Here is an 18,134-nt window from a genome sequence, read left to right on the forward strand (position 1 = left end):
GAAGCTCTTCAAAAGCTGAAAGGTATTTGCTCGCTTCCGGAAGTCGCATTATTCCTCCTGGCTGGAGGCGAGGGCCGAGTGGAGCCTGCCCGTTACTATACAACTCGTAAGTACAGTTCGCTGCACCTTGGCGCGAGTTGGAGCGGATTCGAGTGAGCTAAAGCAGGGCCGAGCGAGTCGGAGCAGAATTGTGCGAATTGCGGTGCCACTGTGCGAATCATGATTTGTGCAAGCTTACAGAGATTTTAGCAAGTCTGAGTGGATTTATATGACTTGGGATCTTGAGCTGGTCCACGTGAATCGAGGCTATTTTGAGCGAATTTGCACGAAAAGAAGGACTTTTTAGAAGGTCTGTGCCAGTTTGAGCAATTTCGAGTTGGTTCGTTTGATCAGGGACAATTTTGAGGAAAGACAAGTGTTTTAGGTGAATTCAAGATAGAAGTTTAAGATCTCTTATTTGGTTATTAGAATAAGAACAATTTTGAGCGAACTCACGTGAGTGAGAATAAGTGAACTGTAAGTCTAGAGAAATAAGGGCAATTTTCAGCAGCAACGTACTATTGAGAGAGATTCTGAATAGACTCACACCTGAATGAGATCGATTTTGAGCAGATCCACGCGAGTGAGAATAATTTTGAGCCAGCCAACGAAAGTCAGACTAATTTTGAGAAGATATATCCCACGCTAAACAAGAAGTACAGCAACTACGTAAATTAGAGCCACAATAAAGTGTCTCAAACTAAATCTGATCACCTACTTAACACCCTTCAGACAAGTACAACCCCCACCCAAACTCCCTCAAATTATAACACTTGCAATCTCCCACTAAATTCAACTCTCCATTTTGCGCGAATCCAGCAATCCCTCTCAAACCACCCTCGCAAACAGAAACACATCCCAGGAAGAAATTCAGCAAGATCCTCCTCGCCCACTCATCAGCACCAGCCGAGCCAGGTTCGAACGCGTCTCGCCCAGTTTGAGCGAGGCTCGAGGAAGTAGACTCGCGAGGGGTTCGCCACCCCAGTCCCTCCCCCATTCGTTCCACCCCACGCTGGAGAGCCATGAAGGGTACACCGAGGCTCGTTCTCCTCTCTCGTCCTTTCTTCCAGCAGCGGGGGCAAACACGAGCGACGGTTTCTACGATCTCCCATCGGTCTCTGGGTAGCTCGCAATAATCCGTATATCCCTAACTCCCCGTAGGGAGCAGAGGCGGTTGGAATAGTAGGAGGACATAAAGCGATGAAGGGCTGCGAATTTGCAGCGAGCTTCGAGCGCATTGCCACCCCACGAATAAAACGGGAGAGAGCGTCGTTGCGTGTCGAGCGTAACTCCGCTACTTTCCGCGCGACCGAAAGACAGGAGACACTGGGCTCGGTTCTGCTACTCCACTCCTGCTGTCGCTTTAATCTCCAGCCACGCTTTTTCCCCGTCGAATATTCTCCGCGTTTACGCGTTCCGCCGACGTTTATTTTCCTAAGCCTCGCTGCAGGGGGAGGAGTCCACCTCGGACCGTGCCTCGAACCCGGAACCTTTCATTTGCTGCCCGAGTGGGCTGATCAATCGAGCTACCGCGGATTCCTTCGCTCCGATCCTCCTGCCGAGTAGGACCCAGACGAAAGCCACTGGCCTTGCTTGCAACGCTGAAAATCGCTTATCTGCGGCTGCAACTGCGGCGGAAATGAGTGCTTTTAGAGGAGGAGCTGTGGCAACTTTGGAGGAAAGGTTATTTTGATGTTTGGAAGGGGTCATGCTGGGAGGACCTTAGCGAGGTTTTAGGTGAGGCTTCTTTTGTGAGAGGCATCTTGTGTTTTGTGCACTGGAGGACTGAAAATGTGTTGGAGATTGGAACTTTGTTAATCCTTAAGTTATGAGGGTGGTCACTATGGAACCCCAATGTTAGTTTTTTAATGTGATTGACTACAAGTTTCCAAGTTCTCAAATTTGCAGATCCTCATGCTTTCAAATCCTCATGCTTTCACATCCTCATGCTTTCACATTCTCAAGTCTTTAGATCCTCAAGTCTTTAGATCCTCAAGTCTTTAGATCCTCAAGTCTTTAGATCCTCAAGTCTTTAGATCCTCAAGTCTTTAGATCCTCAAGTCTTCAGAGCCTCAAATTTTTGAATGCCTACTCAGATCTTCAACTCACAAACTTTAAAAACCTCTTTTATACCTACATTGTTCTCAATTCCCTAACTTCGAACTCTTGAAAATCTGTACTTGAACTCTTGAGTAACCCTACCTTACCCAGTTAATTACGTCTTTATTTTCTGATTAATGGCAGACAATATCGAAAGTGCTTCTAAGAGCAATTACGATGAAAAACTCTCAAGTGAAGATATATCCTAGACAACTCCATATTGATAAAAGAGTGAACTGATCTCAGAACGCGAGGTAAAATTCTCGAAGCTTCGTACTGAACGTGTTAAGCTCTGGCTCTAGGCCGATCGAAAGATCCGCTCCCCCGGAGTCAGGAACGCAATTGTGCAAGGCTCGAGGAGGAAAGGGAGGCAGCGGTGGAGCCGCGGGAGGGCGTCGACGAGAGGCGAGTATCTAGGTCTGTGTAACGATTTTTAGAGTCTCGACCCCCTCCGACAATCGTCCAGGCCATAAAAAACTTGAGGCACCCCACAGTCAACGCGCCAGGGTTTCCATAGCGACCGAGCCCTTTCGCGACCCTCTGTCGTTGACCTATACCTACGCGCCACCCTTAGATCTCCTGGCTGCCCTAAATCTATTAGACAAATTTGAAGACACATGGTGGAGTTTCTGAAAGTATCTGGTGTAAAGAGATAGAGTGAGTCTGAGGTTGAGGATCTGGGGGTTGGGTTTACAGTATTTTCTTGTTAGGAACTCTTTGCTATATTTGCTGTTTGAAATTATTGAGAAAGGCAGACTCACTTGCACTCTTAGTCAGACTTTTAATATACTTGACTAAAGTGGACTATCTTGAGTATAGATAAATCTCAGAGGGGGACTCAGTGCTATAAACTTGTGGGTGAATTGTAAGACTATATCGAGAAAATACTACAGAGTTGAGATTTGAGACAATAATTAAAATTGACAATGAATCTATGAGATCTGCTTCAAAAAGGAACTCTGCTTATGAAGCCACAGTATTTCGATGTAATCTCGCTGTATTTCTTGGCGATACCATCAGCTTCTAACTTTATCTATGCAAAGTATTTGCAGATTTCTCTTGACTTACTTGATATCTGGTGGATTCCATGCAAATAGGTCAACATAATTACTGAATGGACTATTCAACTGGGAAAATTGTACGATATTTAAGCCCTGAGAATGGGAATGATACTTCCTCTGCACCTAGATACATGTAAAATGAATTCACAGTACACTCATTCTCAGAGGCTAATTCAATCCATCCTGCAGATACGAGATCCTCCACTTATCTTAAATAGTACAGTAATATTTTTAATACGCGCATAACTTGTACAGTGTGCTGGTGTTGCTGTTATGTGATTGGACCTCTAATTATCTTGTTAGGTTCATAAAATCAACTGGCCACCAAATTAAAAATTTTGCATACGTAATCGCAATGATGGTCTGACCAATTCAGAGTGTGGCTCTACAGATTTAATATAGCTGAGGGCAAAAACCTTCTTAATCATGATTCACCCTTTCACATGTGTATACGTACTATACAATAGGTAGATATTCACATCAGATGTTCTAGATAGAAACAATATAAAAAATAGAGTAGCTACTCTCTTAAAAAAAAGGATACAATTTACAAAAAATCTTGAATTAAAAAAAAGAAAAAATATTTCATCACAAAAAATCTCATCAAAATTGATAAAATCACCCTGACCCACATACGGGTCATACCCCAAACGCGTCACCCCAGCAACTACCGAGCCCTCCCCAAGAATAACACCCCCGTGACAAAGAACACTCTCAAAAAGCACGAACCTAAATTATTAACCACCCTTACCCCCCACAGACCGCTCCAAGTCCTAGCACACTACCCTATAAGAAGCTGAAACTCGAGGAGAGGGTCAATCCCAAGTCCCTCCTCCGCAAAACGAGTAACCCAAAGGTACCCCAACATCCTCCGCCGAAAAAGTACCCCCGAGTCCGTCCCAAGGAGCCATTATCGTGGCTCGCCAAGGGAAATTCGTTCTCCGCTGAAAGGTAAGGACTCGCGAGCCCCCCTCGCGAGGATCCACGAGTCCACGGGCATCAGACATGCAACATCAGGGAAAAAAGGGGGCGGTGGAGTGGCGTGGAATCGTAAATCGAGAATTAAGTATGACGGCGAGCGGATAAGACGTATATAAATTTTCCTGGCCGATGAATAATAAATGGAACCGTCGGACAAGAGGGAGACAGTACGGAGTGGAGCCGTGCTCGAGTCCTCCGCGGCAAGGAGGGCAGCAGAGAGGCGGAAAGGCGGAGAGAGGCCTCGGCGAGGAGCGGGGCGGGGAAAGGGTGCACCGATGAGAAAGAAAAGAAGAGACGAGGGGAGCAACAGAGAGGAAAAGAGAGGGCAAGGAGCGAAAGGACGTTAACCCTTTCCTTGTTTCTCTCCGAGCCCATCCCTCCGCTCCTTCTCATCGCAGGAGTGCTCCTTTCCGCAGGAGAGTTACCTCTCTCCTCCTCCTCCTCCTCCTCCTCCTCCTCCCTCTTCCTCTCTACCATGCAGTCACTTTTTCCACCTCGCGATCCACTCCTTCCGACGCGTTCTGCCTCGCCTCTGCTCGCTCTCGGTCCCTCTGTGCCATCCGCTGCACCCCGCCCTCCCTCTCTCGCGCCCCCTTCGCCCCTGCCCGCTTTCTTGCTCGCCCTTCTCGCCGAGGGGAGAACAAAAATTACGAATCCGCGAGGCATTCGTCGAGAGCCACGGCTCGATCGAGGGGTTTCGCTCGGCCGTCGCCTGCGAGCCTGGCTCGTTCAGAACCGTGATAATGGTTAACCCTTTGGACCTTGGGAGGATTGAGAGGCACGCTCGCTGCTCGATGTAGGCTCGCGAGTTGGGGATAGTGTTTGGAGGTCGATGGAATGTGGGAAATTTTACGTTATGCCGCGAAGTTGGGTAGCTTTTTTTGTGAGTGGGTGGGGAGGTTCGGCGACTGGTTTTGGGGTTTATTTGGGGGATGAGGGTAGCTGGGTTTATGGTGATTCAATTGCTGGTGGTGAGAGAAATATTTGTGGAGATGTTTTAGAAATTCAGAGACTGGAAATTATGGATTTTGTATGAAAGTACTAGGTATACTATATTCCTGTAATTTTATTATATGACACTAATATTGAAACAGTTGAGGGTTTTTTTAATTCAATATCTGAAAGGGAAATGGAAGTTTCAATGATTCTAAAAAGAGTGTCTGTACATCCTGCTTCTTAATTTTAAAAAATGTGTACTATGCATCTGAAAATTACCCATTTCTGCTGTAAGCCACCCTTCTCTACTTCAATTTTCAAAGACAGAGACAACTCAATAATTCCTTCTAATGAATATCACATATTTTTGAGATTACTAAGTTCATGACTCCGACTCACTGTCAGTATGCATTATCTTACCAGAATTAATTAAATGAAGTGCTACAATGACGAGTTTATACTGAGTAAATACTGTATATCTGCTGTGTCTCAATATCGTTTTATATTTACTCGTTGTAGTCTCATCACTGTCTTCGCCACCTGCATTTCCATTTTTAGAATTAGTCTCGTTGCCTTTGTATCTGGCCTTTGAGAAGACAAATACGAATCACCGTCACGTGAATTAACATCAAAACCGTATCTCTCGCACGCTATAAACACGCTGTTGGTAAGAAGTCGCGATACTTGTTATCGAGTAAGCAAGCTTTTTATCTCCACCAAATATTATATGTACTACATTTCTAAACAGCGAACCTCAATTATAGAAGTTAGAATTTCCTAAAAGTTCAAAAATTGAGATCAAAATTACTCGAGAAAAATTTAATACCTGTAAATTAAATTTTGCAAAAAAAAAAGAAAAACTAGCAATTTAAGATTAGAAGCTAAAAATTCTAAAAATTGAATTCCAAATTCCTCAAAAAAATTGTCCACTTAAAAATCAAATTTCACCCTCAAACAAAATGCCGCCAAGAATAACATGTCAAGCCCCATAACCAATCAGTCGTGGACGAATTACCAAAAACCTAGAGCTCTAAAATAAATCACATCTGACAGGTGGAAGGGCGGTGCTCTTGCTTAGCAACGTCGAGGATCGAGCGTGAAATTTCTAGGACAGTTTGCGCATATTTTCGCGCGACCGTATACGTGGACCCTGTTCGCCAGCGTGGGAAGAAGCTCTCGACGTTATAATTATTAGAACCAATTTGTCCGCCTAATAACACGCTATTATATTATTATAAAGCCGTAAAGATAATAATTGCGTCTACCCGGCTTTGCCCGACCATTGTTTTCGGCCCGAAGGATCCACGATTACTCGGGGTGGATGTTAAAACTCACGGGCGCACACGTAATAGGCTTCTGGCCCCGATTATCCGCTCGCTCGCTTCGACCATGCGCTTTAACCCTTTTCTACCCGTCCAGGTCTTAAATCGCGCTTGGGGTGACAAACCTAGTTTTGAATCAATAGTGTCACTGATACCATTTTCTCATTTCCCTTCAATTATTTTTTTCTTTGGTAATTTTGTGATTCTATAAAGAAAATTTGTTCTACCCTCCGTAACAGAAAAATAAAAATCTAGTCATTTGCAATTTTTTCCTAGGAAAATTTGTGCAATATTAAATATGGCGATTTGTTGGCAATTTCAGCCTTGTTTCAATAAATAAGTACAAGCGACAGTACAAATAGTATATACATTTAATTTTAACAAGTTGGTAGAATTAATCTTGTACAAATTATCCTAAAAAAAACTCCTGACATATCTTCCAATGTTTAGAAAAAAATATTGACTTGTCTTTTTTATTTTCCTGATTGCTGTTTCACACAGAAAACTAGGTTCGAGTTACTTCTTAGAAGTCATGGTCACCCCCAATTTCCAGACCACCGAGTCACTTAACCGGGGTGTCCAAAGTACCTCGACAGACCTCTCCCCCTACCCTCTCCCACTGTTATCAGCGCCAGTATAATCGGCACCACGAGGTTCCTGCGTAACGCGCGTCTTGACGAATCTCAACAGGGCGAGAATAGCGGGGAACGTTTAAAATAAAGCCGCGACGGCGGTAAATTTATCTATTCCGAACGCGAAATCTGTTTATCCCGTCCCTCGGGATCGCCTGGGGGCGATGAAAACCCGGCGAAAATACCGACTGGAATTTGTACGCTGTTCCTCCCTCTCTCCCCCCTTCTCCTCCCTCCCCCACCCCTTGGTGCACCATCCCACCACCGTTCCCCTCCCCTTCTGCGCCACGTCTTCGTCCACCCTGCCTATCCCCCATGCAAAAACTGCCTGCTCTCCTTGTCACTCACGTGTCACTTACTTCTGTTATAGCCCGGTGAAAATAAGGCAGGGTTTTGGAATACCTGACCGGTTAGTCAGAGCCATTTAGTCATTCCTCTTATACCGGGTACCGGGTATCGCGGCAGTCACCAGAACTCGCCTTTGGGAACTATCCAGATCACGAATTAGCTCCGTAAAAAAAGCGACGGTGGTTACAGAAGCACACCGAAATAAACAGGTTAAGTAACGACATTCGGGATACGCTCGTCTCTGGGGGTGATGGTGACTCTGTGGACCCTGACGGTGGACTGGGAGGGACTCTCGGTCGTGGGTCCTGGGAGAGGATGTATCTGGGGTCGTGAGACGATGTATGTCAGGTTTTCGAAAGATTCGAGTTGAGGACTTAATTGAAATTAGAATGTAGAATTAGTATCACCGAAAATGTGTAAGTATTTCGTGAATTTACGATCTTGTGGAACTGTCTAAATACTTATGCACCATAGTCTACATCGTTTTGTTTCTCAGAAAAGTTTGACTCCTTAGAAGTTTGAATGTAACATTTACCTGGACTACTAAAGAAAAATTTTAAAATTAGTATAAGACGATGCTATGGGATGATTATGATTCTTTACTGAACAAAAGACTGGTAGCCAGATCTCAAACTCTGAGGACCTGTTTCAGGGTTAATTAGGAGAAGCAATGGACAGTCAGGTACGAAGAAAAAGGTCGAGGCGATGGTAGAACGAAGAAAGAGGGAAAAAGGTTGCCCCGCCAGAATCCGGGAATGTCCAAATTTTTGGCTCACCGCCAAGCCGCGGTTATCTTATTATGATCAAGCGGAATTAACGAGCTATTTATCGAGATTACACGCAGCGATACGCAACGTTATAATCTAAAATAAACCGCGGTCTGTTCCGTGGCTTTATCAGCCTTTTAAACCGGCATTCTGCAAACACACGATACAGATATCGCGACGGTGTTATTCCAAACAACCGCGACACCAACGAAAACATGAAAACGACTACCACGAGATTCAGTCGAGCCTGCCTATCGACTTTTAATCGATCGACGCTGATACGAGGGTCAATTGGATTCGTGTATCGATTCCCTTTGAATGATCTGTGGGTACGATCAAAATGCCAGGCAAGCCTGAAAACTGTTTCACTTGTGAGAATGTGAAATTAGTAAAAAGTATGTGAAATTAATCCATTTATAGATCTAGATGTCAGGATGATAAGTTAGATAAGTTTTATAATAATGATTTTAAATAATAGGAAGGATAGTACAATAAAATTGTTGCTTAATTTTAAAAGAAAATTTAAATGAAACTCAATGTTCTAAATGGGAATTTTAGTGAAATTCAAAGTCACAATAATGGCTTGATTATTGTGTAACAAAAGTGATAAATGTAGGCATGAATATTTTTGGATATCTTCCATAGGTTTATGTTCAAAATGTAGGATAATGATTTTCGTATCGAAGTTTCGTTTTTGAGGAAGTGGAATTTAAGTATCCAGAGGATACACGTGGATTTGTTTATCACAGCAGTTCATGAATCTTTTTATGAGTTGCTGGATTGATAATGGTATTAAGAATACTGATAACTGTTTATTAGAGTCTCTACTGATTTATAGCCGGATTAAATAATTACATAAGATATCTATCAGAATTATCTTTATTCAAATGTAATTTATACTGACCACAGAACAAGATTCCCCACTCTCTACAAATTCATTACTATACTGTCCAACTATGAAGAAAGACAGTAACTATAGAAAAATGTAAAATTACGTTACTTCCACCTTTCAATAATTTTCAGTGTTTTAATTTTTCCTTTACTACAAAATAGCAGTCAAATATTTCTATACTTAAGAGCCACACTAATCCAAGTCCACTTTTTTAAAATTAAGTTCCTTACAGAACCTTATTGCTTTCTCTTCGTTTTATTAGAATAATAAGAATTTAGTTAAGTTACATTATAAGTGAAGGAAATTCAATAGTATAAACTATTTCAAATACTATTTTAAGAAACAAATAGACACATTTGTTTTTCGGCACTCCTGAAAAATAACAAAACAGGACTTAAGTTACGTTGGCTCTCAGATACAGATTTTTAATAGACACTGCTTTTGTGCATGGTTGGACCCTTTAATAGTAATAAATCTCAAAATTATAGAGAGCAAAATCTATGTTAATACCATAACTAATGAGCCACATTTTAGTAAATCGAGCTCCTTCTAAACCACCTCAAACCAACCCATACTATTCCAAACAACCCCAAACCACTTCAAACCACTCCAAACCACGTCAAACCACGCCAAAAGTCTCCCAAATCATCCCAAAAATCTCCCCAAATTTTTTCACCCCCGCCCACCCCAATCTTCATAACCAAAAATCCCTCCATTTCATAAAACGCGATTCAAAAGGTGAAAGAAAGTCGCAGAACGGAGCGAGGGAGGACGATAAGGTTGACGAGGGATCGCCGCCGCGTCGAGGGGCGCAGGAAGGGCGCAAAAGGGGGCAGCAGAGGCAAGAGATCCGTGGATTCGCGCTTGCGGCCGTCACACGGCCGGGGCAAAAGCGGAACAGTGAGTGCGACGAAGAGTGCGCGCGAAACGGGCACAGCGAGAAGGAGAGAAGAGACGGAGTCGGCGGTCGGCCAGCGCGCGAAAAGAATAGCGTCGCTGATTCATACGCGAAGTCACGAGCCGTACATCGTACGCAGCCGGCGTACGGCCGCGCGAGCGTAATCGAAAACACACGAGATGCACACGTTTCAACCCCCTCCGCCGACTTGCACTCTCTTATACCGGGTGCTCTGGAAAATCGTGGCGTGAAGAATTTATCGACGACGCTACTTGCGAGCGTAGAAAATTGCGATGAGGAGCAGATTGAAATTTTCTGGTTAACTGTTCGAGGCACGCGATTTTAAAGAAATAAAAACCCAAGTTGCACCTTAATCATAACAGTGTCAACAACTTATTAATGCGTTTTGACTTGTATAAATTTTTGTTTTCACTTATTTACGTATTTAGCGTTGGTTCGTAGCATTGCCAAGTGACTGAAGAACTTGAAATGAAATATTAGATATTAAACTGTATGACTATGAGTAATTTCAACTTTTTGAGGTGGGTTAAAATATATCTCACCATGCATAAAAAATTAAGCATAAGGTGGGACAGTTTTTAACCCACCTAACCCTAAAGAGTTAATGGCAGACAATGTAGTTGTTAATTGTACAGGGTGTCGAAGATGAAATAGGCTATCTAAATACGTCCTCTGTTTTTAATAACACGAAATTTAGAAGAACTAAGAAAAGTAATCCTACAAAGAATATTGTTTTTCCATGATATTTATTTTACTCTCCTAACAACACTACCCATCACACAAAAAATTATTCTCTCGATTTTACCAAATATAAAAATCCCCAGATAGGGTTATCGCTTTAACCACTCTAAATTACCCCACATTAGCAAACAACCTACTACCCTCACTAACAACCCTCTCCTCCCTCGCCCAAGCTAACTCAACCCACAACCCTCTCTCCAAAAACTAATAAAAACCAAAAAGCAGGAAAGTGACCGTCCCCGCTGGAACAGCCCACTCCCCAAGCGAAAGGACGCAGCCCTAAAGGGCAAGCAACCAGAATAATCAGGACCTGCTCCCGAGCCCAAGCGCAGAAACCGCGAAAGGTCAGCGCGAAGAGAGCGAACATGAAGAGGAGAGTAGAGGGGCGAGAGAAAGTGGCCGCACGGCTAGAATAGTTAAAAATAACCCGAGAGCAAGGGTCCTGCGCTGAGCTTCGGTTCCTGTAAACACGCCCTCGTGGGGAGAGGCATGGCAAAAGGAGCAAGAGGGACGCGCTGACCGCGTATCTGGCACACGCGGGCTGAAAAGAGACAGGGAGATTTCCCCAGTACTCACGTGCTTCCATAGAGGTGTCTCGACTCGGTGGTGGCAACTGCGTCGTCGTCGTGGTCGTCGTCGACGTGGACGACGAGCCTTTGCCCTGCGCTGCGGTGACCTTGACCTGTTCCTCCTCGTCCTCGCTTGCCGCCTCCTCGGGGCTCGGGCGTGTCCTTACGCTTCCAGCTCCCGTCTCCTCATCCTCAGGGTACGACCACGCTGACATCGGCCCGGCGACTGTTGTCGTGGTCCACTCGACGACACCACCACCACCACCACCTCTGACCTCACCACCACTGTCCCCCCCGACCGCGAGACCACCCCCGTTTTTACCGACACCTACTTCCCTTCCCTCGTCCTTCCTGTTGCGCCTATCCTGCGTCAGGTCCACGCTCTGGTCCAGCAACCGCGGCACGGCTCGATAAGCAGGACGAAACGGTAGGGCCACCCCTGTCGCGTGCTCCGTCGTCGTCTTCGTCCTGGTGACAGAGTCCACGTGAGACTTCGCCCTCAGCTCTCCCCTAGCGCCGAGTTCTAGGTCAGGTCCCTCCAGGAAGCTCGATACTGGTTGAGGTAGCTTAGCTTGAGGTCGAGATAGCTTCGTTTGGAGCCAGTGGGGTTCAACAGGGTCTAAGGGAGCTCCCTCCTCCAGCAGGCTTGCTACCTGCCGCCGCCTCGACTTGGTCCTCTCGTGAGCCAGACCTCCTCCTCTTCCTCCTCTTGGCCCTCCTTGATCCGATACAGGAGGATCCTTCTTTCTGAAGATTCTTGGGTCTTGGGTGGAGTGTTGTTCACCTGGGAGCAGTGCCTCCCGGGATTCTGGTCCCCCTGGTCCCTGGGATGACGGATCCGTCGAGGTTCGCCGATGGACAGGCTGGGTGTGCAGTAATCGAGGCAGAAGACGAGGAGGCGTAGCGTCGAGGGACACGTACGGATGGGACACCACCGGCGCAGCCGTCGTCGTGCACGTTTGGTTGCCGAGGACAGCGACGACGAGAAGAAGCAGGGGCAAGCCCACCCCCGCCCCCGTGGTGGCCCCCACAACCCCCGGCCCTACCACGAGAACTCGCGAGGCCGTCCAGTCCAGCTGGTCGCAGGCCGATCTCGGGACCCCGGGACTCGAGCTGCTGCCCCGTCCTCCTGCTCTCTATCCTCGCCAAGATCGCCCTCCTCCGCCCCTTCGTCCTCCTCTTGCTGATCTACATCCAAGCCTCGGCTGCCACTGTCGGCCAGCGCACCTGCTCTCATCCAGAGCCAGCAACGGCTCGGGTTCCGCCTCTGTCGGCCCAGGTGTCTCTTTTTCTTCTTCCTCTTCGTCGTCGCGACAACTGGTCCACCCACGAGTGTTCGGTCTCGCATTTATCCCGTGGTCGCGTGCCGTACGTTTGTACCGAGCTCCGTGCCGCGCGAGATATCGACCAATGGAATCGCTGCTACGCGACCGCGCTCCGGCATCATCGCGACCCCGACCGATCGCGGGCCACCAGCACTGAATGGTCCCCCAAAGATGCACAGGATATCGGTCCGCGACGTTGCATCCTTCGAGGCTGCCTCCAGACCTCTCGCTCCTCGGGGCGCCGATGAGAGACTTGGTCGACGGGGAGGATGTTACTGAACCTGAAAGAAAGAAAATTGGGGGTTAGAGTAAGTAAAGACAGAGGGCGTTGGTTTTTGTGATTTACTTGTGAGAAGTGGTGGTGAGGAAATTCGGTTTGGGACGCAGTGGGAAGAAATTTAGTTTGACAAATGAGAATTGTGGAATTTAGCTTCGGGAAGGAGAGTGAAGAAATTTGGCTTCTGAGGTGGGGTGGAGAAATCTTATTTGAAAAGTGGGGCTGGAATATCTGCTTCGAGAAATGGAGTTTGCTTTTTGGAGCCTACTTATTTGACGAAGCCTCAATATTATGCCTTAATGTGATTATTTTTACTGTAACGTAAGTATTTTTAATTAGAGCAACACTTCTGGGTTATTCATGAATATTTCTCATACTAAAAGTAAAAACTCAAGGAAGTGAAAATTGAATATACTATGACCCTATCATACCAGCTAAGAGTTAACCCTCAGATGGGTAGCTCGAAAGTTGGGTCAGAAATGACCTGCTTCTCTTTATTCAGGTCCACTTTCTGGGGGTTGAAAGTTCCCCAAAGGGAAAGAGTGAGAAGAAAAAGAAAAAGAGTTTATTTTTGCAAACTAGAATTATGATGATGTCTTAGAATAATCTTTAGATAATGGTTAATACTATCGATATTATTATGGGAATTGAAGGCAGTATTTGGATGCTATTATATAACAATTTATTTTTACATCAACCGTAAACTTATACAAAAACAATATAACCCTCTGCTTAAAAAAGATCAAGATAATCTCGAAAGCTCAGAAAATATGAGATTTTTAAGAAATTAAATTCCTCACATTGTTTCATGAATGGCATTAAAAACTGTGATACTAAAAAAAGGAAAATGACGAGCTTATAGCGAGGAAGAACTGTCTTTAAAAAACCACATTTTCTCATCAAACGATAACTAAATTAATTATTGCCTGCAAACTTCCACAGCCTCACTCAGCTCACCTAAACCGTGAGCAACGAAAAAACTCATGCTTGAAAAAAAAACAAAAATCGTCCACAGTAGAAACAACAATCCTCAAAGAGGCACGAAAATTCGAAACAAGTCTCAAGGAAAGACGTTCAGCGAGTTAAAGAGGAACAGTGTCGCGCAGCATGCACTTATTCTGGTCCATGGTCTCATGCTTCCTACAACTTCCTAAAATACGAGCCCCCAGGAAATAGTTCGCCAACAGATTTCGAGCGATCCGTTTCGTTCTACGTTCTACCCTCTTCTCCCTCTTCTCCCTTTTGTATTGTCCCCAGCCTCCTCCCTGCGTGACAATACAATGTAATGAACCAAGGGTCGAACACGCGCGAACATTCCGCCCCACCGCGACGCACTGTGCCCCCGCGCATATACTCCAGCGTGGAAAAAATGAAAATGTTGCCCCGCGGAACGTTCACTCGAGATTTCGAGTGGTCCTCGGGCGCAGTCGAGCTTCTCACATTGCGTGCCGGATTTATTATTTATATCGAGCATTTGCGACCTACGGCCAGCGTTCACCGAGACCCTTTGCACCGGGATATCGTGCAAGAATAATTGCTCCAACTGCACAGACGGCGATACTCGAGATAAACGATGATCGATATCTGTGATCACCAAGGAGGATCGAAAAAACAATGATAAGCGGTGATGCATCGACCGATATGCAATATTAATCGCGACGATAGCGATCGACTGATCGTGTCAAGTTGGAGAGAGCTGAATTGTGACCTCACGGTGGAATTTTGGGAACTGTTTGTGGTGGTGTATTTAGGGAGAGTGGGGGTTGTGGGTTAGTAGATTTATTTTCTCTGATTACCACATTGACTTTAATTGCAGGACTCGTTAGTGACAAGAGGTTACATTTTTGCGAGGCAAACTTGTAAATACGTTTTTGAGATGGAACAAACTATATAATAAATGAAACTGTATGATAGTAGGACTTTGATTATCTGAAATACCATAAGACTCAAAAACCTGAAGCATTCTCTATCTTCTTGAGCAAAGTAGGTATTATTATTTCACTGTTGAAGGCTTAATCGATGTTTTACTGTATTCTTATTGTTATTACAGTCAATATACGTAACTTAAAATACTAGAAATTTTCAATTTTCAGATATAGGGAATTTGAACATTGCCTATATTTACGATAAAACTTTAAAGTGAAATTTCTCAAGAACAAAAACCCATTTTGACGAACTGACGAACGATATGAAGATTTTATTACACTACGTGTATATTATAAATTATATTCAGTCTTATTCCAAAAGTATTTTCTACACCCATGAGCTCTCCTTGTAAGATATCCACGTAGTGTGTCTTTAAGACGTCTTATGGACCTAAATTTCACAAGACATTTCGACATCTTCGAGACGTACGTACACAGACGTATATTTTCAAGACATCCAAATCATATCGTAAGACGTTCAGACATCGTGGACACAATGGACGTAAAATAGACGTCTTCAAGACATACATACACTGTAGTACATTTCTAAGACGTCCAAATCATATCCTAAGACGTTCAGTCAGACATAAAACAGACGTCTTGAAGACGTGTGCTATCCACATCCCCCGCCCCCAAGAACAATCCATCCCGAACCCAATAACAAATCGAAATTTTCGGATATCTGACTTGGACGCCTTCCATAATTACCGCCGCAAATATCGGCGGCAGGAACAACAAGATCCGCGGCGAGAACTCGTTGGCCAAATACTGCTTCCGCGAAGCGCGTCACCGAGGGCGAGGAGAAATCGCGAAAATCCTATTTTTACGAACCCGTTCGTCGGGTATGAATAGTTCTGCCCGCGCGCCTGCACGACGCGGGAACTGTTCCTCCTAGAGAGCGAGGAGGCAGCGGCCAGTCAGCCAGCGTATCCGCGAAAAGAGGCAAGGGGAATGCGGACGGGATAGAACAGACAGAGTGGTCTGTTTCTGCTGTCCGCGCTCTCCTAATGCGAAAGCCGTGTAGCATCGATAGACGTCGCGCGCGGTCGCGACAGAGGCCAGGCCCTGGACTCTCCTCGCCCCGTGCGCGCTCGGTGTTCCGCGACGCGTGTTTATTCAGCGTGCCCTATCGAACAGGAAATCACGAACAACGGTAAAGAGCGTCGGGCGTCGTGGCGCGGAGCGGCGCGCTACGGCCGGATATTTGTTTACGCAGAAAACGCGAATCCCCTGGCTAATTATAGTCGCGAAGTCGAAGGGAGGAAACGGCGAAGACACTATTTTTACGAGTCTCCCGCCAGAATATCGTCGGACGTCTGCCTCCGTCTGACCGCAACAAAGCCAACGCACGATAAACGCGAGACAGTAACCTTTCTATTCGCTCGTACCGTATCGGGATATTGATGAGTGGCTTTTCTTTGGGGGATGGTGAGGAGTCATTGGGAAGGTTTTTTTAGGGAATAGCCTAGGCTTTTCTTGTGTTGAAACGAAGAGGATTTAGAGTATTTTATTGAGCCCTTGGACTGTGAGAAGTATGGATAAGAGGAGGTTGAGTGTGCTGGGAGGTGCAAGTGAGATATAATTTGAGAAGAGTCAAAAATGATGTCTTATTCGTTGTAAATAGGCATTGTTTGACTCATCTTTGGCTTCTTGGAACTGAAGTAGATATCTTAAGTATGGGGGATGGAATTGAAGGAGTGAAATAGGTTTAAAATATTTTGTCTCGAGATGTGGTCACTAGGGATATCATTCACGTATTTTATTGTCATTTTACAAAGTATCTCTGACGGCTATCGCTCCATATTAAATTTCCTAGAATCAAGATATGTGTAAAGTTACTCTAAACTACTTTGTCTCGAAATGTGAACATTAGACCACAATGGGCTAGTCTACAATCATTCTACAAAGAATCTCTAATATTTCTAGATTCATTTTAGGCTTTCTAGAGTTAACTTATCTACACCAACTCCAAAATACCAAGTTAAAAGCCCGAAACCCATAGTGCATCATTCTGTCTCAAAAGATGAGCATCAGATCACAATAGACCTTCTTTATAATCATTCTACAAAGAATTTCCAGCACTTCTCGCTTCCCCTCAGATTCCCCAGACCCAACTTATCTACTGCAAATCCAGAAGCCCAAATTTAAATACCCAAACCCATTTCAAGTAATTCTGTCTCAAAAGGTGACCATTAGATTACAGTAAACCTTCTTCAAAATCGATTTACAAAGTACTCTCAACATTTTCAGCTTCCTCTTAAATTCCATAACCCCAGCTTATCTACTCCAAGTCCCAAAAACATCCAAAACCCATTCCAAGCAATCCTGTCTCAAAAGGTGACCCTCAGACTCCACTTTCCCAAAGAATCTCCCTTATCGGCAATAGCTCCACCTCCAGTTTCTCTATCTAAGAATCGCGCAGTCCTGTCGTCTCTCTCGCGAAAAAAAGCGAGATTAGGAATACGTGACAGCGAGCGCTGGGGTCGGCCGGGGTGTCTTGCACGCGTGTCACCCAGTGGGAATTCGCTGTTTTCATGAGGAAAAATGTGCGCGGCACGCGCGCTGACGTTCTATTTTCGAATGAAAGGCGCGATCAGGGGGACAAGAACGAAAGAGAGGCGCTGCGACCGGGCGGAACGGCGGAAAAGGACAGCCTCGGTGCGAAAGGGAGCGAACGAGGGATCGCGGACGGGGCGAGAGCGAGAGGATCACGTGAACCGTCGCGAAAGACAAAGACGTCCGTCTCGAGGCGAACAAGACGGACGTAGGAACGAACCGGCGAGAGGGAAAAGCGTGGAGAAACAGAAAGCGAGAAAGCGACGGCAACGAGAGCAACAGCATTGTACAAAAACGAAGACAGATTGCGATGCATCTATATGCGTATATATGCGAGAGGGACGAGAACAGAAGCGGACGGTGGAGCAGAGAGAAAAGCAGCGGTCGCGCGCGCGCGCGCTCTCGCTTATACGTTTGAATATACGGTGGCGGGAGGAGGGCGGGGAAAACCGTGGAGCGAGGGGGATGCACGAGCGAAAAAGAGATAGACAGCGTGCTGCCTTTTTAGCGTGGACACCGGCGAGGGCCTCTGACTCGTCTCGCGCTAGGCGGCCATGCTGGGTCTCCTCGCGTTCCGAGAATGGGTACCATTCGACTACTCGCTGAGAGCTCGCCTATCCCCCACAGGAAATTCCACTCGGCCTGCTCGCGATCGCTCGAACCGACTCACGCGATCGACACCAGCGTAGGATCGCGTTTATTCGCCGAAAGGGGTGGGGGAAGGGTCGAGGAAAGGAAACGTGC

General features: G+C 45.6%; 1 protein-coding gene and 1 long non-coding RNA gene across 2 annotated transcripts in view; one reads left to right on the forward strand and one right to left on the reverse strand.

The window, feature by feature from the left end:
- The window catches only part of LOC143186938 (uncharacterized), a 132,203-nt gene extending 120,667 nt beyond the window's left edge, over positions 1-11,536 (reverse strand). The window contains exon 1 of the mRNA XM_076390821.1: positions 11,315-11,536. Coding sequence (XP_076246936.1) covers positions 11,315-11,522 — 208 coding nt within the window. The 5' untranslated portion in view covers positions 11,523-11,536. The remainder of the gene's footprint in view (positions 1-11,314) is intronic.
- Positions 11,537-14,531: 2,995 nt separating this feature from the next.
- LOC143186626 (uncharacterized) lies at positions 14,532-14,833 on the forward strand. The gene is made up of 2 exons (XR_013003089.1): positions 14,532-14,650; positions 14,726-14,833. It is a non-coding gene; the product is annotated as an uncharacterized LOC143186626 (long non-coding RNA).
- Positions 14,834-18,134: the final 3,301 nt, after the last annotated feature.

The sequence above is a fragment of the Calliopsis andreniformis genome, unplaced genomic scaffold, assembly GCF_051401765.1.
Source record: "Calliopsis andreniformis isolate RMS-2024a unplaced genomic scaffold, iyCalAndr_principal scaffold0022, whole genome shotgun sequence".
In the NCBI taxonomy this organism is placed as follows: domain Eukaryota; kingdom Metazoa; phylum Arthropoda; class Insecta; order Hymenoptera; family Andrenidae; genus Calliopsis; species Calliopsis andreniformis.